Below are 25,084 nucleotides of genomic sequence, written 5' to 3'. Positions count from 1 at the left end.
TGAAATGTTATTTGTTTTAGTAAAAAACAGATATAACCTACGTGTTTAATTAGCGCATTGGTTAAATAAGTGCCCATTTGATGTAATATTAATGCAGCCATTAATAATATACATATACCATGTAAGTAAGAGAACAAAACCACTGATATATTAAGTGAAAAAAGGAGGATGTGAAGTTGAATATACAGTATAGATAAAACTATTTTCAAAAAGTTTCATAGAAAAATCTCCTGGATGGTGGGTGATATTCTAATATATTTTAATCATTTTGCATCATGTAGAATATATGATAATAAAAGTTAAAACAGAAAGAATGGAGTAGGCAGAAAAATGTCAAACCCAAAGCCTTTGGGTTATTTCATTTTGTGGGAAGTGGGTGCCTAAGGCCCCTTTCAGCTTCATGTATGAGCCAGGAAGGCTAATCCTGTGGAAAGTCATCTTGGAAATGGTATTATCAGCACAGGAAAAATAGAGCAAACCATCTGCATTACAACAAAGATTTGAGAAAGAACCAAGTCTTATATTTCAGCTACTGTTCATGCCTCCCTACCCTAAGATTTTACATAATTCTCTCTCATCTATGCATTTGTCAAAATTATACTTTCATTATTCATTTAACGTCACTGCTTAAAATTATATAAGCCTTGAGAATTAGAGAAGACACTTTTTTTATACTAGAAATTCATTTCATAGATGATTAGTATTGACCAATATTTGGAATATAGTATTCACAAAGCATACCAAAATATCTAAATCATACATACCTAGTATAGTGCAGCTTTACAAAATTTATGTAGCTTGCTGTCTAAAATTCTGGTTTATGTGAACTTTTCGTGCAAGGGTTTTATCAACCCTTCCTTGCTTGTTGTACACTGAGAAAATCCAAGTGGATATCTCTCAATTGTAACTCAATCTTCCGTGTACTTATTCCTTGTAAAGGAAGGATCTTACGACAACAGTAATAGACTTGCATATATCCAACCCATGGTTACTTCCAATAAATTGTGAAATTATTTGTTGTGTTATACAATGGTTCTCCACAGTACACATCCATGTTGGCAAAAGCAAAATCAAAGAGCACATTTAACTACAGAATTCACTATGGCAATATTTTTGACCACCTTCACTTGCAAAGAACAATAAGAAAAATTCTCATTCCTTTCACTTCATTGGTCCTCCTTTTCAGACATACCTCAGAAAGCCTTTATCAGTGGCCACCATCTTACTGTTTTCTTTTTCATTCCACTCAGCCCCTTGACCCAGAGAAGGAAGTTGCCGTACTTCCCCTGGATTTTGCAAGACATTAGGTCATGCACGTTGCCCATGACAAAACAACTTTTTAGTGTGAAACCACAAAGGTAACCATGACCTCAGCCCTGCTGCCTCTGGGAAAAAGAGAGGCAGGGACCTACACAGATTCATCACTAACCTGAGATTTACTGGTGTTCTATTCCTATCTGTCAAGTTCTTAAAGTCAGGCAACAGCTCCTTCTCTGTTAACAAACTTCAGGTCATGGTGGGAGAAAAATGGCTTCTTAACTGTTCCCATTACGTAGTCTTCTCTAAATATACACTACTACAGTTCAGAGTCCAGGTGGACTGAACTTTGCTTTAAATATCTTTCTCCATTCAATGTCGGTTTCGCATTCCTCTCCCAGCCCTGGCGGATCCGTGTAAGGGTCTTGTCTATACATGGCAGGACGAGGACGAACTTGATCACCAGCACGATGCAGGGAATGATGAGTGCTATCACGTAGGCTGAAGGAAGGTACCATATGAGACTCGAAGGACTGAGGAATCTCTTGCCACCATACACCATGGTGTGGGCTGTGCATAAGATCAGGGTCAAATAACCCAGTTTGGACTGGATAAGCAAGAAAAGAATATGTACATTAACACTATATTTATATTTTAAAATGAAACACTCTAAGCCAATGCAGGATATTTATTACCAACCACAAACCTTTGACGTCTGTAATATTTAGAACACTCTGCTAAGTACTGGAGAAAACATTAACCCTCCTCCAGGTTGATAAATATTTCATTTAAAAAATATTGTGCTTATAAATGATATGGTGGTTTCATCCTTTTTTAAAAAAAAATTATTCCTGAAGTATAGTTGGCATACAATATCATATTAGTTTCAGGTGTACAACGTATTGATTTGACAATTCCATATGTTTTGTACTGCTCACCATGACAAGTGTAGGACCAGCTGTTACCATACTATTTTATTACAATATTATTGACTATATTCCCTGTACTTTTCATTCCTGGGATGGGCGAAATAGGTGAAGGGATTAAGTGGTGGTTTCATCTTAACCTGGCTAGATGGGAAAGTTTTCCAGAAGTAAACTTTTTTGAGTTAGAATAAGTAATATACTGTGGCTTCTTCCCCAGTGGTGAAACTCTTTCCTTGATCAACTTTTCTGGAGGCCAGAGATGCTAAGACAGTATGTCCTTAAGAAGCACCACATTAGTTTATGTTACAGACTAAAAGCAGATGCTAGCTAATTTCTATTGCAGTAAAGAACAATTAGCAAACTTTACTTTTATTTGTTTGTTTTGGCCTAAATTCTAAAGCTCAATGTTTATTTCTGTCTTAATAGCCTTGACTAAAGGTGTTAACATGAGAAAATGTTGACTGCATTTGTTCTCTGGGAGAAACTGCAAGACTTTCAGAAATTCAAATAGTTTTATAAAATTCAAATCCAATTCCAGTTACTAATGGTCTTTTCTGTTACACTGATTCACAATGAGCATGCATCAGAATAATTTGGAAGGCTTGTTAAAACACATTGCTGGGCCACACCTCTAGAGTTTCTTCTGATCCATTTGGTCTGCGTGGAGCCTGGGGACTTGTGTCTCTAATAAGATCCCAGGTGATGCTGAGGTTCTAGGTAGCACACTTTGAGGACTACTGGTCTATAAGAATAGTAACTAACTGCTTTTAGTGAGGTGTCTGGTGGTTGGTATGTGGGCAAAACCAATTCTCCCTTGTATAGACCCGCACTGAGTCTGGTATGACAGTCTAACAAGCCTTGCTTTGGTGGTTTTAAAGTTGAGTTTAATATATGCCTTTTTTGTATCAGTATGTCCTTATTAGAAGGCAGATATCAGAAGTAGAAATTTTGTCTTTGGGTTTCTCTTCACCTTGTGCCTAGCATATCCCTACACACAAAGTTTAATAGTTATTGGTGCTCTTCACTCTATACTCACACCTATGGCTCTAGGAGTAGTCAGCAGTCTTGGCATGTGATGCCCAGCTAGGAAATGAAACTATTATGCAATGCCTTTTGGTACCAGAGTTTAGCATTTTTGGACTTGAACGTGTTTCACTTGCTATTTTTGTGACACTGCGGTGGAAGTGAAGGAGCATAATGAAAATCTGTACATCGTATGAGAGAAAAATGAAAATATTTGTAAAGCCAGACTTATTTTGCAATATAAAGTAGATTATATCTTGAAGTTGTTACCTGGACAAATCGGAACTCTCTCCAGTTGACCGTGTTGCTAACGGATGGCAAGGAAGTGATTCCCAAGAGTACAAACAGGAAAAATCCAAGGATTCCCAAAGCTACGTATGAATCACTAAGCCAGGCAGTAGAGGTGCTAAATGGATCTTCTCTCTTTGCCGTTGCCTAAGAAAAATTATTATCAATTTTTAAAAATTACATTTTTTTTTTTTTACAAACTGCCCAGACTTTTAAGGGGAGTGAAAAATACCTCTGCATACTATATTTGCTCAGGACAAATTGTATGCATTTCTTAATAATCACTTGAAAATAACTATAGAGAAATATGTACTTGGAAATGATATTTCTTGGTAGAAAAAGTAATTGGTTCTGCTGGGACTTTATTATATAGTTGACTCTAGGAATTGTGTAGAAGGTTTTAATTGACCCTATAAATTCTAAAACAAAGTAAACATTTACTTAAACCTTCTTTACCATGTGGCTTCTTGTTCCTCAAGCAAAACTTGATGTTCTCAAATGATTATATCTGGATTCTGTTCATCTGCTTTATATGCTGATTATTCACACACACAATGTTTGGGTTCTTTCATGTTTATTATGTCATAATATAGCATCAAGTCTGCCCATACCACAGACTGAGAAAATCCAGGCCCTTTAAATGGGACTGTTACCTAAGAATATCCTATGTATTTGAGAAATAATGTAGAGAAATCCACAGAAGTACCATCAATGAGTTATTGACTAAGAAACTTTGAGACTTCAGTAAGATTGATCAAAACCAATTACTTCCAAACTAGAACGGATGGATAACACTTCCTCTGGGATTGCTTTATGACTCTCTGAGCTGATTCTCTCTGAATTGTTCACTATGCAGAAAATAGTATTTGACATTTGCTCAAAATTTTGTAATTTTCTAGTTTTTGAGGATGGCTTTCTGCAAGTCAAACATTAGTGGAGGTATAAGCACCCTTTTGTGAATTTGTTTACCTTCCTGTGACAGAGGTTTGAACAGTCCCCTTACTTTTATAAGATGGTTGGTTTTGACTTCCAAGAGGAAGTAGCATGCACAACAAGAGAAGCTTGAAAACTCATTGGTTTACATTTCTTGACTGCTCTCCTTCCCTAAGGAATTCAAGTAAGTGTTATTAGGTTTCCTGAGCCTCCAAATCTGCCAGTTTGCCAGCATCCCAGTGAATCCTGCAAGTACACATCTGCACCCAAGCGAACCTGGGAATCTAACTTTCATTCTCACTAGTTTTATGAGATCTCAACCAAATTCATTAAAAAAAAAAAAACAAACAAAAACAAAACCCTAAAACCCAAACTCAGAAAAACCCCAAACCAAACCAAAACAAAGAAAACCCCAAACAGGAACTATAGTCTACATTAAAAAAAAAAAAAGATGGTTTGGGGAACCTGGGTGGCTCAGTCGGTTAACTGTCTGACTCTTGATTTCAGCTCAGGTCATGTTCTCATGGTTCGTGAGTTCCGGCCCTGTGTCAGGTCCTGTGTTGACAGTGCAGAGCCTGCTTGGGATTCTCTGTCTCACTCTCTCTCTGCTCCTGCCCCCTCTCTCAAAATAAATAAATAAACATTAAAGAAAAAAAAAGATAGTTAGAAGAGTGATTTTCTATAATTGTGAAGTGGAATATGATGTAGCAAGATTTCCCTTTGCTTTAAGGAACTGGAGAATACAAATGAGTAGAGATTTACCTGGGTGATGGTTCTGTTTTTCATTGTCCATCGTACATAATATCGAATAGGAATCACTAGTGTGTAGAGGACGTGAAGGGAGGCAAATCCCAGTGCCACCAAGCCAAGCTGCTTTCTGCAAAGCATCCAATGGTCAAGCCAGTCTGGGAATCGGCGGTATTTTGTACCTCGGTACAGTTGCAGAATGGCAGCAATAACGCCCGGGAGGTAAACCAAGGCAAGCAGTGTAAGTGCTGCTATTGGGAAGACACGATTTGGAATGGAAATAGCCATGCGAAATGTGCTATCTTTCCCGCCATTAACATAGGGGTAGATTACATCTCTTATAACACAGTAGAAAAAGAAGAAGACACACAGAAAGGCAGACAAATAGAAGGGGAACTTCCACATTGGAAACAGTTGCAGGGGGTAGTTTTCAATTTCTTTGGCTGCCATGAGAGATCCTTGATCCAGTGGAGTAAGTCCAAGAGTACGAACAATATCCATTACTCTTTGCTTGGCTTTGCTGTCATTTCCACAGACGAACACCTGGGTTAAGAATAATTTATTTTGTACTTATTCTTTCTTTAATAATTACTTTGAAAGTCTATGTAAGCACTGTGCAGAGCAAGGACGTGTAGTAGTGAACTGCTTTTCAAACAAGGATATAGAAGCAACATGTTTTCAACTTGCACATGCGTGCTGGATAGTTAAGTACCAGGGTTGAAACTGAGAGTGGTTTTAGTATATCACACTGACACAGTAGGACTTGGTTCTCCCAGGGTGATGGTTTGATTTTTCTTCTGTATTTGTGGGTACTATATCACTTTGGGATTACTTTTAATCTCAGTGAATAAATGGAATCAGTTTCATACAGTGTGATGGGAATGGAAAGGATATCCATCAACAATTTAACTGTGTTACTTTTTAGTATTTATAGGAGGCCTCTGGAGACTGACACCATTGGCTTCAACCAAACTCAAAGCTGAGGGTGCTGACAGTGGGAAATAAATCACAACAATTGACTACTTGATTAAGCCCAAGAAAATTATCCATGGCACATATTAGCAAACTGAAATGTTTAGTGGGTATTTTGTTTTGTAATTATATTTTGGCATCTTTGAGGAAAGTGGACATTCAAACATTTACTTTTTAAAAGATTGAGTATAAAGTAATCATTTAATATTACCTGCCGACTTGCATCCAGTGCTCCAGACTGGAGAGCCCAGGCTGAGATGGTGTTAAATGCTTTTACTACGTGAGCACCTGGCACCAGCTGAGCAAGGTACTCGGCATTAGATTCTGGATACTGATTGATCTTGAGGTTATTGCTGATGTCGACCAATGTTTTCCCTTTGAGCACCTCAGTTAGTTCTGTGAGAAAACCATAATGCTCTCTGTGGACTGCTATGATTATGATGTCTGATTTCCGGGCCGCTTCTGAGTAGCTCAAGACCTCTGCACCGTTGGGCAGCAGACTGGACTTCTGGGGGTTTCTACTTCCAAAAACAATAGAATAACCACACTGGAGCATTTTAAGTGCCAGTGATCTTCCAAAATCTCCAGTTCCAAAAATACATACAGTCTCTTGCTTTTCTGAAGAATTCATAGTAAAAGGAAATGCATCTGTAGAAGTTTTTTCCATAACTGAAATATAATAACAGAAATAGTCAACAAAATATGAATGCTCAACCTGGAAAAGTTAATGAGAATCATATCCAGGAAACAGTGATCATCTGGGTTGCTCTCATCTTCTCATGAATTATCTCAAGCGTAATTCCCACATAATTTGGAAAGAGTAAAAATTTTCATATATATGCTCACATGTGTCTCATTTAACAAAGTCATTAGTGAAAAACTTCTGTTGGATGAAGAGATGTAGTGAAGAACCAAGACACTTATTGGTGGATGCTTTAAACCATGGACCTGTGTTACAATGATAACTGCATTTACCTAACACTTAACAGTTCCTAGAGTTCTCAGAGCAAAATCTAGCAAAGGATGCACTAGTAAGGAAATTGTAGACCAATTTACTTATGTTTTATGTACAAAAATCCTAAATAAAACATTAGCAAACGGAATCCAGTAGCTTGGTAAGAGAAAGTGTGCATTGATCAAATGGGGATTATTCTAGGAATAAATATAAAGATTAGTTCTTTAAATTCAATATTAGGAATCTACTAATATAACTTAATATATTAGAAGATTTAAGGAGAAAAATACAGTCAAATTTATGTATGCTAAGTGGACATATGTTAAAATTTGACATTTATTTTTGATTCATAGTCAAAAAGGAACAGAGAGATATTTCTTTAACATACAAAATATCTCCCTCAACCTAAAATCAATTAGTATTATACTTAAACAGAATTACAAAAAAAAAAAAAAAAATGACCAGAAACACTCCCAATAAAGTCATAAGCCAGAGAAACCTATCTGCCTTGGCCACTTTAGTTATTATTGTTTGGAAATTCTAGCTAACACAACTAGACCAGAGTAAAAGATTTGAGATATAGAAAATCAAAAGGAGTTGTGGATGATCAAACTGTAATTTTGGGAACCTTGAGAAAGTCAACTGAAAAAGTACTGTAATAAAATCAATCCAGCATCTTGTTCAGGAAGCCAATTAATATCAATATTTTTCATTTATTAAAAAATAAGTTCAAGATTTAATAGAAGAAAGGGTCCTATTTACAGTTGCAACAAAATAGAGAAAATATTTAGGAATAAACTTAAGATAACAAGACAGGTACAAGAACTAGATGAAGAAAAATTAAACACTTAAATTATCTGTATCTATCTATCTATCTATCTATCTATCTATCTATGTAGAACCATAATAGAACTAGATGGAAACATTGAGGTTTCTTTTATAACTTTAGAGGGGAAAGGCTCTTTTCCTATAAATTCCTGAAACCATCAAAGAAAAAGGGAATAAATGTGATTACATAAAAATAAATAATACCCGCAAAGCAGAAACCACTATAAACAAAGTAAGAAGATCAACAAACTGGAAAAAATATTTTTAACTCCTACAAATAAAAAAAAATAATTGCTGGAAAGCCTGGGTGGCTCAATTAGTTAAGCATCCAACTTCGGCTCAGGTCATGATCTCATGAGGTCATGAGTTCGAGTCCCACATTGGGCTCTGTGCAGACAGCTCGGAGCCTGGAACATGCTTCAGAGTGTGTGTGTGTGTGTCTCTCTCTCTCTGCTCCTCCCCTGCTTATGCTCTCTGTCTCTCAAAAATAAATAAATATTTTTTAAAAATTGTCCTTTAGAAAATTGGGCAAAGGATATAAGTTGACTGTTTATCCTAAGGTGATATGAAAGACTTTTTAATGTAGTGAAACAAAAAAATCTTAATCTTACCCAAAATAAAAGAAATGCAAGTTGAAACTAAAGTTGGATACTGTTGTAAACCATGTGAGTTACTTTTTGAAAGTTTGTGAAATTTAAATTAAAAACAAATCAAAGTCCTCAAATTTCTCCAATGTAATAAAATAAATTTGGTTGTTTTATTAGAATATTTTTTTTCTTTTAGTACTGAATTTTTCCCAAAATTAATTAATTCTTTTTAAGAGAGAGAGAGAATCTCAAGCAGGCACCATGCTCAGCACAGAGCTCGATGTGGGGCTCAAACCCATGCCCCTGAGATTATGACCTGAGCCAAACCCAAGAGTCAGACCCTCAGCTGACTAAGCCACCCAGGCACCCCTATTATTTATTTTAAATAACATTTATTATTTAGTTTAAATTTTCAATTGACCTTTTCCTTTCTTTCTCCTTCCTTCTTTCTTCCTCTTTCTTTTTCTTTCTTTCCTTTCTTTCTCCTTCCTTCTTTCTTCCTTCCTTCCTTCCTTCCTTCCTTCCTTCCTTCCTTCCTTCCTTCCTTCCTTCCTTTCTTTCTTTCCCTCCTTCCCTCCCTCCCTCCCTTGCTCTCGCTTGCTTGCTTGCTTTCTTTCTTTCTTTCTTTTTGTTAGTAACGTATCCCCAGTGCTAACAAGAGCATTGATTATGATGGACTAGACACTTCCTGCTACAATTTGTTGAACGATATTAGAAAGGTGCATTGTAGGTGTTAGAAGTAGCTGTTTGCTCTGTGTGCCAGGCACACTGTGGGGCACATAATGAAGAGGAAGTTGAATGATTATGATATAAGAACGGGGAAGAATAAGGGAGAAGGAGAGAAGTTGGGGAGGATGTTGTAAAGACATTGCTTCTTTAATCCAAGTGGGTTTAAAGTAACACTCAGTGAATTTGCTGTGGAATTTTAAACCACATGTAGTCACTATTTAATTCCTACAGGGTGGCTTTCATGCTGATTGTAGAGCATATGAAGCTTGTACCTTTTTAATGGGATTTCAGAAATTTGCCCTTTCCATTTAGCCTGTGGAAAACACCTATACTCTTACCTGAGCTTATCTAAAAATGTGTACCTGTATCACAAGCAGACCAGTTAGAGCTTTGGAGGTAGTCACAAATCATGGAAGAAAAGGACAGGACATACAAGACTCTCCTGTGCTTCCACAGGAACTCTTTGAATAACTGAATTAATCATAGCAACTGAATCATTTTTAAAACCAGCTGGTGACTGATACCCTGAACTTTTGTGACCGCATGTAGGGAAGCACCTGAAGATGATATAGGGCCTCTCAGATGGGAACGTAGCTGTGCCTTTGAAAAATTTTTAGTAGCATCTACAAATGCAAACTAGGTTAGCAATTTATATTATATTGGTTAATTGCTAATCAGTTAACACCTTGTTTTTACAACTCAACCCCTCAAACTGGTAAATGATGCCTTAGTTACTGTCAGACTGTGAGTATGTTCAAAGAAGGTCAGATAGCTGTCCCCTCACTTTTCATCCAGTCTTTTATCCTAACATTATTTTCTATCTCTTATATTTGGATGAACATTTGCAAGCAAAATACAGATTTGATAAAGTTACCAGCAACTGTTAATGAGATGGATGGTATCTTTATTGACATATTCTTACTTGGATCATCTTAATCATTGCAAAGTGAGAGTGATTCCAGACTGAATTTTGGCAGTTTGGCCACTACCTTAATTTATTCTAACCTGTCATAAACTTAAAAAAAAAAAATGAACATATCAGCTAAACAGCACTATTGTTTTGCTCCAACTTTTTTTTTTTTTTTTTTTTTTTTTTTTAGTGAAGCTTAAACATAGGGTTTGAACTCATGATCATGAGATTAAGACCCTGAGATCAGAGCAGCTGGGTGGCTCAGTTGGTTAAGCATCCGCCTCTTGATTTCGGCTCAAGTCACGATCTCATTGTTTCGTGAGTTTGAACCCCACGTCAGGCACTGAGCTGACAGCACGGAGCCTGCTTGGGATTCTCTGTCTCCCTTTCTCTCTGTCCCTCCCCTGCTCGCACTTTCTCCTCTCAAAAATAAATACATAAATAAACATTAAAAAAAAAAGACCCTGAGATCAAGACCTGAGATGAGATCAAGAGTCCGACACTTAACCAACTAAGCTACCCAAATGCCTCTTTCTTTGCTCCAATTTTTACTACCACTCTCAGCTTGGGTAAGTTATTTAAACTCTTGGTGTCTCTGTTTCATCATCTTTAAAATGAGAGATTGATAGTACCTACTTTGGAGACAGTGTGAGGATTCGATGAACTAGTGTATCTTAATATAGTTCTTCAGATATAGAAAATGCTTAATAACTTATCTAATATTAATAGGTTATTCAAATAATTTAGTAATTTTCTAATTAACCAATCTATTAGTTACCTAATTAATGAAACCTTTATATAAATTCTATAAAGTAAGGGTTAATTATGCTTCTATAATGGATTATTGGAAATATATACAATTTATCTCGAATAGCATTCAATAATTCTTAAGAAGTTTCTGCTTTCCTCACTTATTTCTTAAAAATCCTGTGTGAAATGGCTTTAGGGCATATGAATTTATCAAAACATAGATATATAAACAGTTCAAGTGTGAATTTCTCTCATTTGTAATTCTTTCATATTTTATTTTAATATTTTCCTCTTAAAGTGCAGCTTAACAATCTAGTGTAACACACTTAGGTTGTTACACCAAACATTAAAATTATTTTCACTCTTGGGACACCTGGATGGCTCAGTTGGTTAAGCGTCCGATTCTTGATTTTGGCTCAGGTCACGAGTTTGAAATCCACACTGGGCTCTGCACTGACCCAGCAGAGCCTGCTTGGGACTCTCTCTCTCTCTCTCTCTCTCTCTCTCTCTGCCCCTCCCCTGCTCGTGCTCTGTCTCTCTGAAAATAACCTGAAAAAAATATTTTTAGTCTTAAACCTTCAGAGATATTACTGGGCAAATTGGAGGTACAAAGATGGTAAGGAGGTATTAAAATATCACTGATTGATTTAGAAAGAAATAGGGCAATTAGTTACTCCTTATCAAGTTATAGAAGATATAAGGTTGGTAATTTGGTGGCCACATCTTGAGCTCCTCTTCAAATCTTCCTGGTTCTACTTTTAGTTATTGGGCAGTAATGGAGCTCTGCTGAACTTCCACTGCCTATCAGAGGCTCGCTTTGGGGACCCACTTTGGGGACCCTCTTCATTCTTGTCCTGAGGTTTCTCTGATACCTGTACCTGCTTAGCATTCAGACACATATGACCCATGGGGCCACCATAGCCCAATGGAGGACGTGGCTCCCTGGATAAATGCTGACCCTTTCATCTTCTGGCACGCAGTTCTGACACGTTTTATAAGGCTCCTCAGAAAGCCACAGCAGAATACAGCACCACTCCTCCTTAGCAGTGGCCAAATTAAGGCTCTTTCCTGCCATCTTTCTCACGTTCCTAGTTTATGCCCCTTGCTCTTCACTCCGCTCCTTGGAATCACTTCCCTAGTAAATTCTGCATGCATACCTTTGTCACAGCCTCTGCTTGCCAGTCAATCCAGGATAATACAACAGTTTGGTTATTGTTTGTTTTCATGGAAAAAGCAAAAAAGATCAGATCTCAGGTTACCATAACTGGGATGATGAAAAAACATGTGAAAAATAAAGTTATTAATTCTTTGGAAGAATTTAATTCTGAACTCTTGGAAAAAATTCCAATGACAGGAGTTCATAAAAAGGAGATGTAGGCATAATTGAAACCACAAGGGAGATCAAGTTGAGGGTTCATTTTAGAGAAGGTATTATATAAAAAAGGAAGTTACGCCCATTTCTTACCATTTGTAACTCAAAATAGCTCCCGTGTGTAAACGTGGGTTTCTGGAGCTAGTAAGATTTCTTATGCCACTTAAAAAGTTTCCTAATCCTGTTTTACTTTTAGATGTAGGATGGAAGGAACAAAGAAAATAAGAAATGTGTTACACAGGAAGCAGAGGTATTAAGGGAAAGTAGAGTTAAGATAGTTAAAACATAACATAGTGATTTCTTTTTCCTTCTGCTCTTTACACACTTCAGTTCTGTCACAGGAAACACAAGAATACCCCCTGGATTGGAAAATCATTCAGAGGCTCCTTGAGATGAAGGCCAAGACAGGTAAAGTGACCCCACTGGGCGTTCATATAGATTAAGAGATTGGTAACCAACAGCACAGATGCAAAGGTGGCGAAGATGACTTGGAAGGGCCATGGTAGCAGCCATCAGAGAAGCTTGTGTGCCTGCGCATGGGTGCACTCATGTGCGTGCGTGTAAGGCACGGAGCGGGACTAGGTGTGGGTCATGTAGAGTGTTGCCCGTCATCTCCCTCTGTCTGCAGATCCCAGCCCAGGGATGGGGAACCTGAGACAGCCTTCTTCTGGGAAATTCCAACTAGGCTTCACTTGAGGAAGTTAGGGCTTGTCTGGTTTGTGTGTTTTATTTCTATCACCTCCTAGAGGTCAGAGATGAGAGAGGGCCCAGCCACTTCCAATTTAAGAGCATTCTAGCTTTTAAAAAACATAGAAATGTCTCAACAAGATAACAAAAATTGCATGTTTTAAATGTTTATGCCTAACAAATCAATGCTATTAACAAAAGAATATTTTTGTTGAAATACCTATAGATTCACAGGAAGTTGTAAAGATAGTAAGAGAGGTTCCTGGGGATTCTTCATTTCCTCCAGGGGTTACATTTTCCATAACTGTAGTACAATATCAAAACTGGGAAACTGATATTGGTAGAATGTGTGTGTACAGTTCTCTGTCATTTTATCCCATAGGTAAGTTCATGTATCCACTGGCGCCATTAGGATACAGAACTGTTCTAGCTCTACTCCCCTCTCTGCTCTCTTAACCCCTGGAAATCATCAGTCTGTTCTCTAATTCTATCATTTTGTCATTTTAGAATGAAATATAAATGAAATCACATAGAATGTAACTTTTTCATGCTGGCGTCCCGCCCCCCCCCTTCCCCGTCACATAATGCCCTTGAGATCCATCCAAGTTGGTGCATGTATCAGTTTGTTCCTTTTTATGGCTGACTACTGGTCCATTGTATGGACTTCTTCATTTGCTTATTTGCTACTATATGTCCTGTTTTTGAAAAGTCATCTTGTTGGCCATTTTTTAAATGGATTTTTGTTTTTTTTAACTGTTGAGTTTTTATATATTCTAGATATGAGTCCTTGGTCAGATAGGTGGTCTTCAAATATTTCCTCCCACTCTGTAGCTTGTTTTTTTATTCTGATGGGTCATTCGCAGAGCAGAGGTTTTTAATTTTGATTAAATTTAATATATTGCCTTTTCCTTTTGTGGATTGTACTTTTCATGTCATGTCTGGGAATTCTTCACCTAGCTCTTGGTCTTGAATATTTTCTCCTCAAAGCTTGGTAGTTTTATATTTTACATATAAATCCATTATCCATTTTGAGTTAATCTTTGTACAAAGTCTGAGGTTTAAATCATTTTTTTTGCCTATGAATATATAATTACTTCCCTATCAGTTTTTAAAAGACTATCCTTCTTTCATTGAATTGCTTTTGTACCTTTGTCAAAAATCGGTTGCCTGCACATGCATGGCTCTATTTCTGGGTTTTCTATTCTGTTCCATTGATCTATGTTTCTACACTCTGCCAATTCTATGAAGTTTTGATGACTTAAAATTAGGTAGACTCATTCTTCCCACTTCATTTTTTTTTTAATTTTCAGAACTGTTTTAGATATTCTAGTTCCTTTGCCTTTCAATATAAGTTTTTGTAATATCTTATCTATAGCTATAAAAAATTGTATATTTTAAATGCTTATACTTAACAAATCAATGATTTTTGACATTTTCTGAAAATAAAACATAATCTATTTGTTTTGTTTAGGAGATTATCATGGGCTGTATTACAATATTAATTCATATTAAAGTATAATAGCAGTGTGCAGTTATCTGATAAGTAGATACAAATCTAAACTTGTAAAATAGACTTCTTTTTATCCTAAGCAGTATATTTCTGTATATGCATAGACCTCATTTGGAGAACACATCAAAATAAAATTTTGAAGTCCTTTGTGTATCAGCAGCCAGAGGCAAATTGACCTTTCTCCCCTCTCTGTGCCCTGGAATAGATCCTGTTCTGCATTCCTTTTAGTAAGAAGAACAGGGATCAACAACCCAAAGCATGCCCATTCTAAAAGGTGGGCACTTTGTGGCCTTGCTTTTGGAAAATGGGCCATTTGTTTCCCCTAATGTTTTCACAGAATGAAGAGGAAAATATTTAAATACTTATGAATATAAGACCATTTTAAAAATGGGAAGAGGAAAGAAAATCTTCCTCTCTCTCTCAGGTGCAGAGAGCCCTGAAAGGAAAAATTAGCCTTCATGAATCCTCTTACATCTTCTATTCTGATAAATCTATAGAAAATACAAATTAAGGTAAATTCTTTGATATAAAGATACAATCTTATATTAACACACAATAGTAGAAGGCTTACTTGTTTTTTTAGTTTACCCAGTTTTACATATTTATACAAACTAAAAATGCAAAAAAAAAATGTTTCACTGAAAAAGGTTTGGAGGTAATCATGAAAAGGACTATAAAGACAAAGCTCTATCATCATCACAACACACAATTTTGGGTAATAGAAATAGTGTGCTGGGAACCATGATAAAACCATAAGTAGGCAAAGAAGGACCCATTTATTGAATTTCGTTTGGACAGGAATGCAGGGAGAGGGGCCATGGTGGTGGTATAGACAAACAGATGTCTTCCTGGCACTCTTTCCAGAGTTTTGTTCAACCATCAAGGTGAATTCTTAGAATCACTAAGGTTTATAAAATGCAAACACCCATACAAAGGAACCACTAGAAAGTAGTGGTTCTCAACCTTGGTATACATTAGGATCACATAGAGAACTTTTGTAACATACTGATGATCAAACTCTTGGAGAGTCTCAGTCAACTGGTCTAGGGTAGAGTCTGGGCATTTTCTTTTTCAAAAACAGCTCCCCTAGATGATTCTACTTGAGCCAAGAATGCAAACCATTACCTGTTAGCTTTCAGTTAATGGTCTGCTACAGTGGTTCTCTTCCTGGTCATACATTAAAATCAGCTAGGTAGCTATTAAATGCTAGGGCACCACCCCCTGAGATTCTGAATCAATTGGTCTGAGATAGAGCCCAGACATCTGTATTAACAAACAACAACACAAAAATCCAACCCAAACAAGCAATCAATTCTAAGGAGAACCACGGCTGAAAACCACTGCAAATGAAAAAAAGATAAGTCTATCTTTTTTGGAGAGAGATGATAGGGAAGGGAAAGGCAGAGAGAAAGTAGGGTGTTGATGAGGTTATAAGGGTTTGCAGGAACATTTCACCTGCTTTTCAACTTTCCCACCACATACTCATTGGCTGAGTCTGAGAGCCTAGAATTCCTATTTTTAGGAACACCAGAGGCAGGAATGAGTGTGCAGGACCCACAAAGAGGAAACTCAAGGGAGTCAGACTCAGGGTTTGGTATTAGACAGCCAGATAGGGTTTTGCTTTGTTCCTATCTCAAGGAAACCTTGACAGGATGTTCTCCATGAGCCACAAAGTTTGTTGGATCAATTCCCCTCACAGATCTACTACAGTGCTCCTGAATTTGAATAGTAACTCTCAAATGGTGCCATACACTATCTCGTTTATCATTTGGACAAAACCATTATTAAAGATGTTCTCCACCTTTCCCCACTTAATAATTTAGCTTTGAATTCTGAAATGATTGTTTAATCCAAGATTTTGAATTCTTTTGGCAGGTAGTATCCCCAGTGGACACATACACTGCCCCTGGTGTTGTAGCACACAAACCCAGGGATCTTGCTTGGCCCCTTCCAAAGAGTTAGAATACAAATAACATTTTTAAACTCTGTACGATGTGACACGATTTTTCATTTTAATTTGATGCCTGTAAACGGGGACTTTTTTTTAAGTCCCTCCTTCTGTTTTATTATTCCTTCTGAATTTCAACCTGAAAGCCCTACATGACTTGACAACAGATTTGTAATGAGCTGAAGCCCATCAATCAAGTATCTCCTTTCATCACAAGGCAGAGGGGCAGCAGGGACTTGTGCAATGGTGCCAGTCTTCTTGTGATTAGAGCATTTGTTTTAATATATCCCAGGGACAAATGGAAAGCAAAACATACTTTGAAAAAATTTAAAACCTTCCACTAACACATGAACTCCTCCAATTTTTTCACTGAGCTCTTTCTGTATTTAGTGAAATCAAAGTTCTTCAGAGAAAGCAAGCATATTCACATTTAAGCATGTATTATTTTACTGACAGGTATATATTATTGTAGCAAAATCAGAAGACCTTGGCTTAAAAAGACTTCTGATTGTAGTTTATGAAAAATGTAACATGTCTATAATCAATGGATTTTTCTAATTAATTGGTTTTTTTTGACATTCAGTCTTCAGTTGCACATGTTATTTGAAAATAAAATAGTGCATTTCTTATTTTAGCCTTGTAGTTAGAAGTACCTCTGTTAGTAATAGCCACAGACAAAAAGATATCTAGCATTTAATGCATTTAATCCAATTAAAAACCACTGTAGGTTGGTTGCTGAAAAACTGATAAATTATTTCAATTGTTTTGTGAGAAAATATTATTTATCTCATAGCAACCAAGTTTACTGATGATTAGCTTTTATGCTGGTCAACAGAATAATGCAAAAGGAAACAGGAGTCTTAACCTGTACAGTTTGATCAAGTCACAAGAACATAACTATATAACCTTCACGTTAATGTTCTATAGGGATTTGCTAATAATGAGAACCAGCTATGGCCTGTGCTGCAGCTATAATGATTCTGTTAGTAACATCTCACTGCCACCCAATGAATTACCAAGACAGCAAGGAAATGCAGACCTCTAGTATCTATTTTAATTGTTCTTTAAAAGAAAAAATTATTTATTTTTAACTTAAGTTCTCCATGAAATTCTCGTTCAACCAAAAACCTTACTAATACATGTTTTCACATTTGGGTCTCAGCCACATTTGTCAAGATTCCCTGGCCAAGAATTTTATCATGTAGGTTCATTAGCCACTGACTAGGTTGGTTAATTTATTTGATTAAAGCCTGGGGCTCATGACAACAAGGTCAGGAATTTAGTCACGTCTGAGTTAATTTGCCTTGACCTCTATTTACCTTCTAAATGCTGGACAACTTCTTACAAATCTGTAGTTTACCACACATTCAGCATCAGGACAGAACTGGACTTGCCACCATCAGAAAAATAACTCTATCTTGCTGATTAGGTGGCATTTGGCTTGTACACGCTACATGAGCATTTGCTTATTGAATAATTTGGTGATCGCGACAACCCACTTAATAGTTAGTGTCAATTAGTGGGGTTTGCTTTTTCTAGGACTACTGTGGTCAGGGATATTTGGCAAGTGATTTGATCATTTCAATTCTGAATGAACTTTGTTTAAGTAAATTCCCTATGAATGGTCATTTATCTTCGCATTGAGGCCACGAGGAATTATCTAAGTATTGATAACTGCCAACTTAGTTTGGGGGTAGAGGAGTGTTGCTGTGGATCTGATCCCACTCCTAAGTCCCTGCTGATGAAACTCAATTCTGCTTAGGGGCGCCTGGATGGCTCAGTCGGTTAAGCGTCTAACTTCAGCTCAGGTCACGATCTCGTGGTCTGTGAGTTCGAGCCCCGCGTCGGGCTCTGGGCTGATGGCTCAGAGCCTGGAGCCTGCTTCTGATTCTGTGTCTCCCTCTCTCTCTGCCCCTCCCCTGTTCATGCTCTGTCTCTCTCTGTCTCAAAAATAAACATTAAAAAAGATTAAAAAAAAAAAAGAAACTCAATTCTGCTTCATATTGTCTATCTTCTTACCATTTAAAAAATAAATTTCCTGGGGGCAGGGGAGATTCACACATTCTTAGGAATATAGTTTCCTTCATCTTTTGGGTACCATTTTCATCTCTTTCTAAGCTAGCTCTCAGAGGCAAGGACTCCGCTGTGGCCAGAGTGCCTCTAATGTTTGCCAGGACTGATCAGCTTGAGCTTTGGGGCCAGGTCTGGCCTTGTAGCTGCTCCCTGTCTTACCCCAGGGGACAAAGTGCTTTTGAAACTGCTCCCCTTCCTCCCTGTGTTATACTCTGATATACAAACTTGAGAGCAGTGCTAGTTGATAAATATTCTTTAATGAGACAGCTCCTTCTTTTAAATTCCTCGGTTTTCAATGTCAGCTCTTTTCAGTGGTATGTATGGCTAGAGGCTGGCTTGCCAGGTAAGACCTTGACATTAGGCACAGTGGGAATCTTCATGCCATGGAAATTGGCAAATGTGATAAATCAGGACTTTTTTTTTTTTTTCTTCTCAGAGAGCCATTTACCAGCACCCCATTGGCTCTTTCCCTACCTTTCCCACACCTCCCCGCCCCCATTCCCAAGAATTGCATGTGACCGTGGAAATGGGAAAGTAATTCCTGCTTTCCTGGGGGAGATACAGACAGGAGCCTCTTTGTGTACTGCTATCCCCAAACACGTATCTTTCCATTTTTCAGATATGCTTCAAGAATGCACAATTTGGGATCTTAGTCTAGGAAAACCAGAGGCAATTGATACGCTTTCATTATCAACTGAATCAAACCATTTGCCAAGCTGCTAACTGCTTTCTCCTCAACATCCTCCCCTTTCCGATACCACCCAAGTCAGGGCAATTGAATAGGATGAAGAAATCATTTTAGTACTTCGGTAATGGAGAAGAAATAACTGGAAGTATGATAAATTTTTTTTTGTATAAGAATGATTTGATATAACTTAATTCTTGTGAACTGTTCACTAGGCTTTGTATCTTATACCATGCTTTCAAGTATTAAAGAAGGCTAACATGTTTTACTTAAGTTAAACTAATTAAAACCTTTAAAAATTCAATATTCCAATTTTCCTGGCCTCATTTAAATGCCTTAATCCTATTAGATCACTCTTTAAAATGAATTACCCTCTAAAGTATTATAGTTACACATTTTTTAAATGAAACCCGGTATAGCAACATAATAGGGTTACTAAAATTAACGTTAATGAGAAGAACCACCAAGGTTCCTGCAATTTCTAACTCCTTTAAAAAAATACTTACAATAATTCCTGCTATTTATTTTATATTGACTGTACAGTACAAAGCAATCTCATGCTTCTCCCCAAATGGCAAATGTTTGAAATCTGGACACTTTGACCTTAAGTGGTACAGTGCAGGGGGCATCTGTGCTCAGAACCTACTACATCCATAAGGGTTCTTATCTTCCAAAAATAAAAATCAGTGTTATCAACATGTTGGTAGGCTTTCATGTTTGCAACAGACTTTTTGAACAGACTCTCTGTGCCAGGCACTGTGCTGTACTCCCTCTTGGGGAGGACGTAGACACATCCTCAAACTGCTATAATATAGCGTGTAAGGACCCAAGTAAGGGATTGTGCAAAGTGGGTCCCAGGTTAAAGAATGGGCACAAGTTAATCTGGGAAACAGGACAAGGAAGTTTACTAAAGTCTGCGCAAAATTGCCTCAGCCACTATTTAACTTGGGCTCAAAGCTGTTTCCACACCCTGTGAAAAGAGCAGGTGCAGATGAAACATGCATAATCAGTGTGGACCATTAATTGCCCCCTCATATTCTCATGTTCCTCAGCTTTGGTGCCATCACCACTGAAGACCTCACTGGAGTCCCCTGCTCTATTGTTAATGCCATTCCCCCCCCCCCCCCCCCACCAAGTATTTGGAACTGAGGCAAAAGAGACTACCTAGTGTGGGTTCTAATAACCCTCTAGGAGGTGTACTATGTAGTTATATTGTTACCTCTTAGGTTTCTTTTTATTCAGAATTATAGGTCCTAACTTTTCAAAATTACCCTTCGCACACACTTTTTTTCCTTTTAAGATGAAAATTGAACTTTGCTTCAGCCTGACATTAGAACTGCTCATACAATCTACATTTAAAAGAAACATATTTCTCTCAAAATAACTTTTCAGAAATATGTGACTGTCAAAGTACAATGTGGTAAGATCTCTCTCACATGGTTTAATAAACTCTTCTAGAACATTGTGGAGAAGGATTTGGATTAGGATGTCAATGTCCTGCCTAGTTAGAATGGAAATAGTTCTTCTAGTAGAAGAGTGTATTCTTTTTGTAGTGGTATACTTCGGAAAGATGATCTCCATAAAGTACAAGCATCCTTTCTTCTCTTTTCCTTAATGGTTTTGGAAAAACAAACTGTTTATGTATATAGGCCAAGTATGTTTTCTCATCATACATTGTTTTAAGCATTAATTATCCTTTAGTTATTCATCACCTTTGTTCCTTCCAGGACTGATTTCTTCTCAACAAAAGAACAAGTGTTAATTCAAATCATTTTGAAAAGTCATTCAAAATGTCTCAAGTAGGCTTAACACATCATGCAGAACTGCTCGGAAAGTCTTCATAACTGACTAATGACCCATTCTCTTTGGGCTTACAAAGAACAGAAACAAACAGGTGACTTCAGAGCTCTTGTCTTTGTAAATCTTATTTCTGTTATTTATGGCATAAATGTAACTTCAAAAAAATGCTCCCACCCAGAAAACCACATTATTCGTAGCCCGTGTAGAATCTTACAGTAAGAATTATAGGTAGATGTGGGTACAGAGACTTAGCAAATGGCCTCCTTCTCAGAGGACAACTCAGGGGAAACTACCAAAAAGGTACCCTAGCAAGTCTTCAAGTTTGAAGGGTGATTATGTACATCTATTTGCCAGTAGCTTTTTAGCCTTCTTAAGATTTTAAAAGGAAATGATTTTTAAATAGCAGTTGACGACAGATCTAAGTGACTTATAAAAAGAACCAGATGGTGAGGATCACGAAACACTGGACTGTGTTTCCAAGGGTGACCACAGAATCAGCTACTTGGAAGATTTTAAAAGGAGAATCTATGTCCTTTTAATAAGGGCATTAACAATGGTGGAATGATGTAGGGGTGGTCCTTCAGGAGATCGTGAAATGCAGAGTGACTGCCCAGGGTTTCTTCAATTTTGAAATTCTACGACAAATGAATCTATTTTTCTTAAAACTGTTCAGAACAAGGCTCAAGGCCCAGGGTTTTCAACTTATTAACAGGCTTATAAACTTTTATTTGGTTACTTCTAACAACAGTTAGTAAGCTGAAGCAAGACAGAAGTCTGGAAATTGTTTTCGAGTTAGGGGTCAGGTCTTGTACACATCGGTTTCTGAACATGAAGTTGCTCTGTGAACTTCTGCAGAGCCATAAATGTTGCCAATGGAGAAAGTGCTCTGACCCAATTTCTCTATACACATGTACCATTTACTTTACAACCCCAAAGCCTGATAAATAGGTTTTCTGGGTTGGCAATGTTTGCCACGCAGGTAGAATGCATGCAGGCGGAATTTCATTCTGTGCTAAATCACAGCATTCTGAAAAACTCGGGGCCTTGCAAAAGGCCATATCTCAAAAAAGTTACTGCTTCAAATAAATGTGCCATTTCATAAAATTACACCTACTGAATCAGAAAAAATGTTCTTTCATGTGAGTGACATTTATATGACTGCCATTTATAGGGAATAGGACATTCTCACAGAGCAAGGCTGAAGAATGGTTTTGAAAGCTGAGAGTATTCTCTGAATGATAAATGTGTTAGAAGTCTAAGATACTTGTGTGGGAAGAGACACTCCAAAACTGAGTAGTTTCCCTACAACACTGAAACTTGCATTAGTATGAAGAAAGTAATTCCTTGGTTATACTTACTGCATTAATGAGATTTTCTATATATTTCAAACCAGCAAGCATCTTTAGTCATTGATTTTCACCTTGGTAAAGTGTTGGACCCTGTCGATCATCTGGTCCAAGAACCTTTTATTTTACATATGTGGAAAATGAGGCTGAGGTGGTGAGCTTCTAGTTAGAACTAGGAATAGAATTCTCCAACCTCCCTCCCCTATTCTCCATCCAGCTCCCCTTCATGACACCAGTCATCTTTTTAAAAAGTTCCTAAATTACCATCCAGGGAGGGAGGGGAACTACCTTCTAGCTGCCTCTGGACAAACTGGGAAACAGAGATTTATTTATTCTTCACAATAAATTACTTTTTCCAACAGTATTTCTCTGGAAAAGCAATCGCTAAATTACAAAAGAGGGAGTTTAAATCGAGATCAAGGACGGAAGTGGTTGCAGATCTCGGCACACATTTCAGCTCTTGGTGAAGATCTGAGACTGAGGAGATTGCCAAAGCCACATTCTTCCAGGCGCCCTTCCTGGTGAGCGCCACAAAACCGCTCTCATCCAGAAGTTAAGATAGAGGAATATAAACCCTAAGTCTTCGGGTTTCTCTGCACCCTGGGGTAGAGATGGGCGATAAAACTCCAGGAAAATAGATGCTTGCTGAATTGCTTAACTCATCGCGGGACACCCTTGGATGGCCCGTCTTGGAGAGGGGCGCGGGGGTAGGGGGGGCGCGGCGCGCAGTTTGCCAGCACCTTCTTCCAGGTGCTTTCGGGCTGGAGAGTGGGGTCCTGGAAGTAGGGGCTCGAGGTGGGCTGAAGCAGATAAGGGAGGGGAGCCGCGCGGCGAAAAGTACGAAACAGTAGCGGGCTACAGGGACCCACCTGCTAGGAAGTGCTTTTGAGGCGAGGCGGCCACGGTCAGGCGCAGCTGCAGCAGGGAGCGCCGGGGGTCAGCTCACAGCTCCGGGCTGCGGGTGGCGCCTCTCGCTCGTATAAGAGGCCAGAGAGAGGAGGGAGGGCCCGCTAGATTTCGCAAGATAAGCGGTGAAGAAAGCGTTTCCAGGAAGCGTTCAAACTGGGAATCCCGGGCAACTGGAAGAACCAGAACTTCCTGTGCTGCCCCTGTGGCCGTTGCTGCAGATGTTGCTGCTGGTATCAGCCTGCGGGGTTTTCAAGGGTTTTCCCCAGAGCCCGTGGAATCTGCATTCCAGGCAGATTGAAATTTAGGGAGGCTGAGGAGGATCCCTCTCCCGAAGGAGCCAGACAACTCCGAGTAGCTGGGAAAACACTACCTGGTCTAGGCTTCCAGGCATTTCTCTTGCTGCCATTTTGTCTCAATTCAGAGTAAAAGGTGACATCTTTCCCCTCTGTCTGGAAGCCTTGGGTTCTCATGGGGCTCATAACTTGATCTTGAATTAGGAGGTTTTCATTTAGGTAGATTAAGTCGTTCAAAAGAAGCTGAAAGAAAGAGGGATGATGATGTGGCTACCTTATTGTTGATCTATAGCTAGATAATATTACATAATAATATGCAATAATATATGTTGCATAATTATATACATGCAAATGGGATTGATATGTCTTCCTATATAGGAGGAGCTCAGAAACTACAGCTATGGGGGTTTAAGGTTTAATTAGTCATGGTAACCTATGGGGCAAAGCACCCCTCAAACTCTGCAGTTTAGAACCTAGAATCTCCTAATCTGTCTCTTGCCAAGCCATCTGGTCTTAAGTTCCATGGCATACTTGTCAAGATCCAGATGTTCGGCCATATGGAGGCCTGTTCCCAGCACTTTGGAGCCAACCCTTCCTTTGCCTGGATTGCAGCTCTCTGCAGAGTATCTTGTGGTGTTAGCTCTCACCCCATGTCTTCCAAGAAGTCTTCTCCGAGCCTCTGGTTGCAATAAAACTTTTCTTTGTCCATACAGGGTAGTTTATGCTTCCAATACAGCAGTTAGGATGGTTTGCCTTGTAAGAGAGTTACTGTGTCTACATCTCCTCTCCTGGACTGCAAGCTCCCGGGGTTGACACCCTATTGTTTTCAGCCTGGGATTCTCCACCACACCTAGAACAGTGCTTGCTTATAATAGGTGCTCCATATTTAGTGCATTCATTGATAAACCTATGTTAGAGGTTCATCTGATAGTTTCTTTGGGCAAGGAAGAGCTTAAGAAAGTATTAATTGATTTTATAGCATCAGTTTCCCCAGTTTGAAGACTGACAGAGTGAGAGAAAGGTGTGCAGCTAGGAAAGAAGGCCTCCTGGTGTGTTCCTTAGAGGCCTCATGGTTAATCAGCACGGTTTTAGTGACCTGCCCCTGGTCTAGTGTGGCTTTAAGCCTTTGTGAGCACGGAAACTTGATTCTTTGCACACTGACCCTGATACTTACAACTGTAATGCTGATTTGTTAGTCGTCAAATGGAATATAAAGAAAATAATTACTGTGAAAATACAGTTGTGGAGGGCACCAAACATTCTAGCCATCACATTCTTTCCCTGGGGGAACATCCCAAGGAAGCCATTTTATGCACAAGCCTGCTCTATACACAGGAGAGTGAGGTATCACATTCCAAGGCTGTTGGCATCTAAGCACCCACCATTGACACCAGGATAACATATCTGCCACCAGCATGTTGCTGGGTCTGTGGACAAGGTCATTCTGGTTTCTGGGTGGTGTTTGGATCCATGATGAATTGACATATGGATAATCATATCCCAAATGCAGTCTTCAACTAATAACAGAATCATTGTTTTTTATACTTATTTTCAGG

At 38.3% G+C, this 25,084-nt stretch overlaps 1 protein-coding gene and 1 long non-coding RNA gene across 3 annotated transcripts in view; one reads left to right on the top strand and one right to left on the bottom strand.

The window, feature by feature from the left end:
• Positions 1 to 25,084, top strand: part of LOC121028766 (uncharacterized) — a 224,421-nt gene that overhangs the window by 45,031 nt on the left and 154,306 nt on the right. For both annotated transcript variants that reach the window (XR_005789426.1, XR_005789425.1), the window contains one exon: positions 12,608 to 12,685. This is a non-coding gene — a long non-coding RNA (uncharacterized LOC121028766). The remainder of the gene's footprint in view (positions 1 to 12,607; positions 12,686 to 25,084) is intronic.
• On the bottom strand, positions 243 to 23,438 carry STEAP4 (STEAP4 metalloreductase). The gene is made up of 5 exons (XM_040472727.1): positions 23,196 to 23,438; positions 6,358 to 6,815; positions 5,190 to 5,717; positions 3,477 to 3,641; positions 243 to 1,864 (listed from the first exon to the last, which is right to left on the bottom strand). Exons 2-5 carry the CDS (start codon positions 6,811 to 6,813, stop codon positions 1,577 to 1,579), a joined length of 1,437 nt encoding a protein of 478 aa, XP_040328661.1. The 5' UTR covers positions 6,814 to 6,815; positions 23,196 to 23,438; the 3' UTR covers positions 243 to 1,576.

Source organism: Herpailurus yagouaroundi, unplaced genomic scaffold (assembly GCF_014898765.1).
Source record: "Herpailurus yagouaroundi ecotype Mexico unplaced genomic scaffold, PumYag 100, whole genome shotgun sequence".
NCBI lineage: Eukaryota > Metazoa > Chordata > Mammalia > Carnivora > Felidae > Herpailurus > Herpailurus yagouaroundi.
Note: the sequence above shows the minus strand (reverse complement) of the source record. Positions and strands in the feature narration are given on the sequence as shown.